General features: G+C 38.9%; 1 protein-coding gene across 1 annotated transcript; it reads left to right on the plus strand.

Moving 5' to 3' along the window:
* Window positions 1-708: 708 nt before the first annotated feature.
* Window positions 709-7,412, plus strand: LOC117239354 (organic cation transporter-like protein). Its single transcript, XM_033504843.1, has 3 exons — window positions 709-1,088; window positions 6,136-6,340; window positions 7,173-7,412. The coding sequence occupies exons 1-3, from the start codon at window positions 709-711 to the stop codon at window positions 7,410-7,412; spliced, it is 825 nt and encodes a 274-aa protein (XP_033360734.1).
* The last annotated feature ends 589 nt before the right edge of the window (window positions 7,413-8,001 follow it).

Below are 8,001 nucleotides of genomic sequence, written 5' to 3' on the forward strand. Positions count from 1 at the left end.
AGGGCTGGACAATCGTATCGTAAGGGATCGACGGGCGGTGAAGAGCTAACCGGTCAACGAGATCTAGGAAACGTACAGAGAGCTGAGCGTGATTGTAACGAAGATGAAGATGTTGAGAAAATGAATACGAAGGAGTTGAAGGAGCGCCTCGCTAGGTTGGGTTTAAAAACGACGGGAAGAAAAGTAGAATTACGCGCACGGCTACAAGCGGCCATGGATGGTAACGACATATCGTCGGAAGAAGAAAGCGACGACGAAAGGGAGGATGAAGATGACAAGAAAAACGCAAGAGGATACAAGAGAGATACGCGAAGGGTGTATCAGGACCGTGATGAATATTGTCGAAGGGCATGTGTTGGTTCGACACTGAGTTTTAGAGACGTCGAAGATGCATTAGAGTCGTTTAGTGGCGACAAAGGTGAAAATGTCGAACGATGGTTCGAGTCGTTCGAGGAAGTCGCTGATACGTGCATGTGGTCGGATGGGCAGAAGGCAGTCTACGCCAGGAAGCTGCTGAAAGGATCAGCGAAAATATTCGAGTGTCATGCCAGGACTTGGCATGAGTTGAAGAGGGGGCTAGTGAAAGAATTTTCGAGGAAAGTCAACAGTAGGCAAGTTCATCAGAAACTTGAAGAAACAAAAAAGGAGAGTGATGAAGCATGTTTGGCTTACATGTACCGCATGCTCGAAATAGCCAGCCATGTGGACATGGAGGAGGAAGCAAAGGTGGAATACATAGTGGATGGAATAATAGACGACGAGAACAATAAGGCTATATTGTACGGCGCTACGTCAATCAAAGAGTTGAGGAAGAGGTTAGTGATGTACGAAGAGCAGAAGAGTCGCAGAGCAAAGTCGATTGTGAAGCCGGCTAAAACCCAGAAGAACGGGAAGCCCAGTCAATCTGTAGATGCAATGAAGAAAAGAAGATGCTTCATTTGCGGTAGTGAGGATTATCTAAGTGTTAAGTGTCCGGAGAGGGGAGAAGGTGTTAGGCGTTCCGAGTGCAGCGGATTTGGACATATTGCAGCGAGGTGTACGGCACGACCGAAAGAGACTTGCGTAGTGTCAAGATCCGAAAAGGGGAAGTATGTGAAGGAAGTAATCGCAGGAATTAAGCTTCTATTCTCTGAAATTACTCTCAAATCTCAGAGTCAACCCTTCAAATTCTCCACACTGGATCTTCGATTCTTAATATTTGTAATATCGTAGAATAGCTTTGATTGGAGATCGGCTGAAATTAGAAAACACCGTGTACGTTGTCTTTCGTGGTTTGTTTACATCCAAGAGCGCCTAGTAACAGTGACGCGAAAAAAGATAAGCAGCGTCAAAACAGAAGTACGGTTCCACATTTCAAGGAGTGGCAATCGAGAGGCCAGAGTATGTGAGCCGAAAAGTGCGTGTGTGTGTGTGTGAGAGAGGACGAGAGCAAGAGCGAGCACGACCGAGCAGGAGTATATTGGCGAAGATCAGAGCTAATTGAGTCGTCGAAGAGTAGAGTCGTTAGAGGTTTCGAGTCGTTGAAGAATAGTCGTGAGAATTGATAGAGTTGTTAGAGAGAGAGTGTGTGTGTGTTAGATTCGTTGTGACGAGAGTGATCAAATAACTGTAAAGTTATTTGATATAGATACGAGTATTGCATTTAGTTTCCGTTAAATAAATATCGTTCTCTGTTCAATTTATATTTGTATATTCAATTTAATATTAATAAATTGGAAGTAATCGGAAAAAAATTTCTATCCTTATTTTCCGATATTACATATTTGAAGCATAAATTAAAAATCGACACATTGACTACTTCAAAGAAATTAGCCCGAACGAGACATAACTCGTTCATCGTGGTTTTCGCGCGAAGTAAATATGCGGTTTCTCAATCGTTGTGAGATTCCAACGACGTTAATTCTGTCGAAACGGCGACGCGCGACGACGATCGCACATTCTGTTGCTAGCGAGTGCTTGCAAATCGCGACGATATCGAGCGTAAAGACTAAGCGCAAAAATGGAGGACGCTCGGCGGGGAATTGGAAATGCTCGATGACGAAAGGTATTTCAAGGTCTAATTACATCCACATCCAATTGGATCGCACCTTCGTTCGGTTGCTAGGTCAACAACCGTCGATGTTATTCAAATAATGCAACGGCTGGAGCAGCCGGTAGCGAGTCGTAAAAGTTTCAATAAAACACGTTCCTGCTAGTGAACGTATGTTAAGACTTACACCGAGTTTTATTTCGCTACGCCGTTTACTAGTTCGAAACGATCGATTGCATAATAGTAGCTGTTTCTTTCATCTCGGAAACACGATCGTAAACGGTGACAACGATCCAGCTTATTCCTGATCGTGTTAATTTCCACGCAAACTTTGTAAACATTATACGTCGCGACGCTCTCGTTAACGCGTCATTCCCTCCAACTCGAAAGTCTTGCAACTTTGGTGATCCGTTTTCTGTGTAAAATTGGTTACGAGCATCAGGGGACTTATCGTCGTAATCGGTAAATTGTTTATTAAGGATCTACAGCTTTTAAGGATTTCTCTCTAGAGATTTAGAAATTAGAAGTTTCATTAACGCGTTATCGTGTCTCTAACTCGATCTTTTTTCGTGTAAATTGGTCACGAGACTTACGAGCTTCGTTGTAAATAGAAGATTAGTAATATTTCGTAGTTTCGTGATAGTATATAGACATTTTAGTGCTTAAACGCGCAATTTTTAGTTCGCTTTTCGCTCGCATCGGCGCTATGAAACGGATCAATATCTCAACACTTTCCTTTAGTTCTACGAATCATCTTTCGACCGGCTTTTCTTGGCCTATCGTTTCCTAACGCTGTCCTAATACTATCGTCTTGCTGAGATCCTTTTTCCGATTGTATCTTCTGCTTATTTTATTATAAATCCGAACTTTCATTCACGTCGTATGTTTTACAGCGTAAAATCCGCTAGAGCGTTCCAATAAATGTAACCAGTAGGTGCTCTAATACTCAAACGCACCTGTGCGTATCTCTGCATATTTGCTGAAAAAAGATGAATCTTACGTTACATTTCCAATATGCGTATTAAGCCGAAAATTTCTCTGATGCTAATCCTTCGTAACAGAAGGATGGCATCACTATATGCATGAAAATAGCATTTGGCAATCGTTAGAAACACAATACATGGATATATATGTAGTTGCCAAATTAACCTTCGCGGTGTTCAAAGTGAACGGCTAGAAACGATTGCTTTTTTCTATACGCGCATGGTTCGATTTCACCATAATTCGTTATTAAGACGTTTCGAGAGAGTCAAAGGATGTGGTGTCGCAACGTGTTGCGCTCGCACAATGCTCTTTGGATAAAATTCCCGGAGCGCGTATTATCGCGTACGCCGCGCGAACGCGTTGAACCTTCGCGCAAACAATGAGAGCGTGAACGCGAAAAAATAGCGTTGAGCACGTAACATTCGGCCTGATATCGTTGATTGGCCGCGAATCGTCAACATGCACGGGACAGTTTTACGTAAAGACATTCGATCCGTACAATTATGTTAAGACGTCGACCATAGAACGTACTACGTTGATGCAATTAAAATTTCAATGAAACAGGAGAACGCGCTAATAACTAGTCACCCCGTTGTTGACCATAACGTACAACTACTTTTGTTTAAGAGCTGCTCGTTAGTGTTTACCGCGTGCAGCGATTAAGTGACGAACAAATTACGTTCAAAGGGTATAGAGCCCGTTCTCGATTAAAATTCTCCTAACTTTCTAATGATATTAGAAATTATAACTTGAACGTATGTACGCGACTGGCAATAAATATCAGGACAGCCGCGGATATTTAGTATAAATCGAATATGTGTTCCATTGTCCTTAATTTCTTTTATTATCGATTATTATTATTGTAATTTTTATATTAATATTAATATTATTTAATTTATTCTATTATTGATTCGTTCCATTCCGTTTACGTCATAATACGTAGCCTGCGGATTTTTACGCATATTTTTCAGAATATAAAGGAAGCGAAAGAAAAAACTAGAAGCTGGATAAAAAATTGTTTTACCTCGATTAAACGTTACAAAGCGTGCTTCTTTCCGATGTTTTATATATTTCCACGTGTCACACATGTACTTTGCAATTTTGCCCTTTCAGATTTCACAGAAATGCATAAAACTTCCGTGAACTAATTTTTTGGCACGTGCACGTGCTTCAAAATAAATTCGATGATATTAAATACCAGATTATAGGAACCAGAAATGAAGAGTTCTACAACGATGGAATGGGTAAATGATTGTCGATCAGACGAAAGACAATAGCAAACAACGATATAGCGATGATTAATTAATGGAAGATTTTTTCCTTTCAGCAAACAAAAATAGAACTTAACGAACTCAGTAATTGATAAATGATTACTTATAAGATAAGTGCATTTTCCAACTGTGTGTCATAGTTAACGTTTAGTTTAGCCTAGGTAGGATCTTAGCTTTGGAGTAAATAAGTATAATAGTAGCAAAAAATCGATAGAATTGTTAAAAGACTGTGACTAATCCTGGTCGACTGGTCAGTTATCATCTGAATCTATTGTTATTTTGCTAGTATACTTTTCGAATCATTTTCAGCTATTCTATGGGCAAGCATTCGTTTCTTTCGCGCATGCCACGTATCATTCGCTCATGAACTCGTTTTTGAAAGCTTTTACCGGCGAATGAAAAACGTAACGTACACTTGCATAATGCGTTCGAAGTGTTCGCTCGTTCAATATTCATGTAAAGGTTAGGCGATACGCGTGATAAGTCGCGATGCTACGAGATGTGATTAGATGCGAATGTTAATATCTTGTAAATACCTTTCCTCGACTATGATAATCATCGAACACTAAGAATTTCGCAAATCGATGGAATTAATCGGTGATCTTGTGGGAAGAAATTTTGATATCACGATAATGTTAACGATAGTATGTTAATTACGACTAGTACCGTTACTGTTACATTGTTTCATAATTAGTATTAGTTTAATATAGTCAACGACTCCTCCGCAAGCATCCGTGCAAGTGTTATTTATTATTATGCTCACCTTCTATTGAAAAGTTCTTGCCTTGCTCAGCAAGTCTTTTTGATTTTTTTCCTGTAGAACTTCCGCGTGTTACCGATTTTTATGCTATGTACGTGTTTGTAGGAGAACTTTCTCCGAGCCGCGAAGTTTTCTTTCGACGATTCAACGATCGAAAATCAAAGAGAACCAATGTTCTCTCTTTCGATAAAGTATGTGATGATAGCCATTGCCAAAGTTATTGATATATTTATCTGGTTGAAGACAAGCTAGCAAATTATACAGCAAGCCTAATGAAATAATAATAATCTTTATCATTAAATTGCGCCATTATTTCATAATTTCATTGAAGGATAATAGAATTTCACGAAGCCTTCAAATTGGATTTCATATTATAATAATGCAAACATCGTTTGACGGTATTATCTGGTTGTGAATAGGGTTGATTTGATTCAGACAGCGCCAGTCATCATGACATCGACTTCCTATCTCGTTATGTAACATTCATCAGAATAACAGACGCAATTACCGTCACTGAATTATCTTAATGACATTCGTTATTAATGAGTAAGTGTTTTCGACATACGTCGGAGGTTGCAAATCTTGGATCATCTTTCTTTATTATCTGTTTAGATCCAATCCAGTTCCTTCACAGAACTTCTTTCCCTTCAATTTACCTAATTTAATAATTCTTCAAATTTTCTCATTTTCATTTCTCATTGCATTGTTTATTATATATTCTACAAACCCGTATGAACACAACGCAATAAATTGACACGATAAAAGCGTTGAGATAATAACCACGAGACAATACTCGACAATAATAGTACGAGACAATAATAATCGAAAAGGCTGATGAAACAAAGGAATGAGTAATTTGTAAAGACAGGAGAACAGCAATTAACGTACATCCAGCTACAATTGAAAATAACTTTCTTCGCTTTAAATGAAATTCCAATCAAATACGTTTTATCAGACTCGACTAACAATCAATATTATTAGCTCAACAAATACTCGAGATTCCCAATGTTTTTTGTCGAGTTTCAAATAGAACGTTAATTACTCGCTTGTCGGAACGTCCATCGGCATCGAAGACCGTGAACCAATCTACGTTATCTTCTCCTTCGTTTCAGGCTGTCGCTGGCAATACCAGTCAACCGCGAAGATTACTCGAGATGCAGCATGTACGATGTAAATTACACGGAAATTTTGCTAAATGGAAGCCACGTACCGGACCCATCGTGGCCAACGAAAGATTGCCAACAAGGATGGGAATTTAATTATACCACCGTCCCTTGTGCGTCTGTGGCATCCGAGGTGACAGAAAATGTTCGACTTGTAACTTCCTGCTTTTTGAATATTTTATCTGGTCCTATCAATCAATCCCTTTATACTGTGTATGTCGTATTCGATTATTTGCATGATCTATTTCGATAAAAAATAAGCGTAGTGTACAATTTTTGGAAAGAAAGAAGAACGATGGAAAGGGTCGAATAAACGTTTGTGGAAAGATCGATAGTTCAGAAGTGGGAAAATTAACAATGTCGATTTCCACAGAGGAAAATTATAGTACGTAACAGAATTACTAGTACATATTGCAGTAATAATTAGTGCATGTAGTGAAATTACAGAGTACATTCTAAATTCAAGCGTTACATTGCCAAATAAAATACAATCGAATAAATATTTATAAAAATACTTAAAGAAAAAAAGGATAAAAAATTTCGAATTATGAAAGCTGATAAAACTAGGTTGCGATAAAACTGAAAATGAAAATATCGGATTGAAAAGAAACTTTAATAAAACGTTATAACGAGCAACAGCGCGAACACGCAGATTTGTTCGACATAAACTGCAAGACTTTTTGCTCCAGTGGATTTCCATGAACTTTGCGTCGCTCGTCAGAAGGAGAATTATTCATCGAGGGGTAGGAAGCATCCAGAAGAAGGACGCGAGAACGCGCAGGGTCTTAAGCTTCTCCTTCTTTTTTCCTCAAAGGGAAAGAAAAAAGGACAGAGGCGCGCTTCATTAGGAATTTCGAAACTTTGATCGAAAATTCGTTTAATCGAGGCGTTGAAATTGCTATAAGATTTCTGTGATGCTGATCGTGATCAGAAGTAAATCATTCGACTGTAGTTTTCTGTTGCAGCTGGGATGGGTTTGTCAGTATGATGCATTGCCAACCATAGCTCAAAGTATCTTCTTCATCGGCGCTATCTTCGGAGGATTAATTTTTGGATGGGTTGCTGATCAATATGGAAGAATACCAGCTTTGCTCGGAGCTAATTTAATGGGATTTCTCGCTGGGGTGGCTACTGCGTTCGCGGGTAGCTTCTGGCAGTTCACTTTGTGTCGTTTTTTCGTTGGATTCTATAATATCGAAAAATAAGGATAGAAATTTTTTTTCGATTACTTACAATTTATTAATATTAAACTGAATATACAGATATAAATTGGACAGAGAACGATATTTATTTAACGGAACTAAATGCAATACTCGTATCTATATCAAATAACTTTACAGTTATTTGATCACTCTTGTCACAACGAATCTAACACACACACCCTCTCTCTCTAACAACTCTATCAATTCTCACGACTCTACTCTTCGACGACTCGAAACCTCTAACGACTCTACTCTTCGACAACTCGAAACCTCTAACGACTCTACTCTTCAACGCCTCAATTACCTCTGACTTTCGCAACACACTCGCTTTTCGACTCGCATACTCTGATTTCTCGATCGTCCGCCCTTGAAACACGAAACCGTCCTTCTGCTCTAACGTTGTTTCTTGTTTTTCTCATATCTCTGTAAGAACTAGGTGACTTTAGTCACATAGGCGCTCTTAAATGTAAACGAACCACAGAAGGACGACGTACACGGTGTTTTCTATTTTCAACCGATCTCTAATTCAAATTTATTCTACGATATTACAATTCGCCTTTGATAATTGCTTCACTATGATGTACATATTAGG

Source organism: Bombus vosnesenskii, unplaced genomic scaffold, assembly GCF_011952255.1.
Source record: "Bombus vosnesenskii isolate JDL3184/JDL3185 unplaced genomic scaffold, Bvos_JDL3184-5_v1.1 scf7180000013947, whole genome shotgun sequence".
Lineage (NCBI taxonomy): Eukaryota > Metazoa > Arthropoda > Insecta > Hymenoptera > Apidae > Bombus > Bombus vosnesenskii.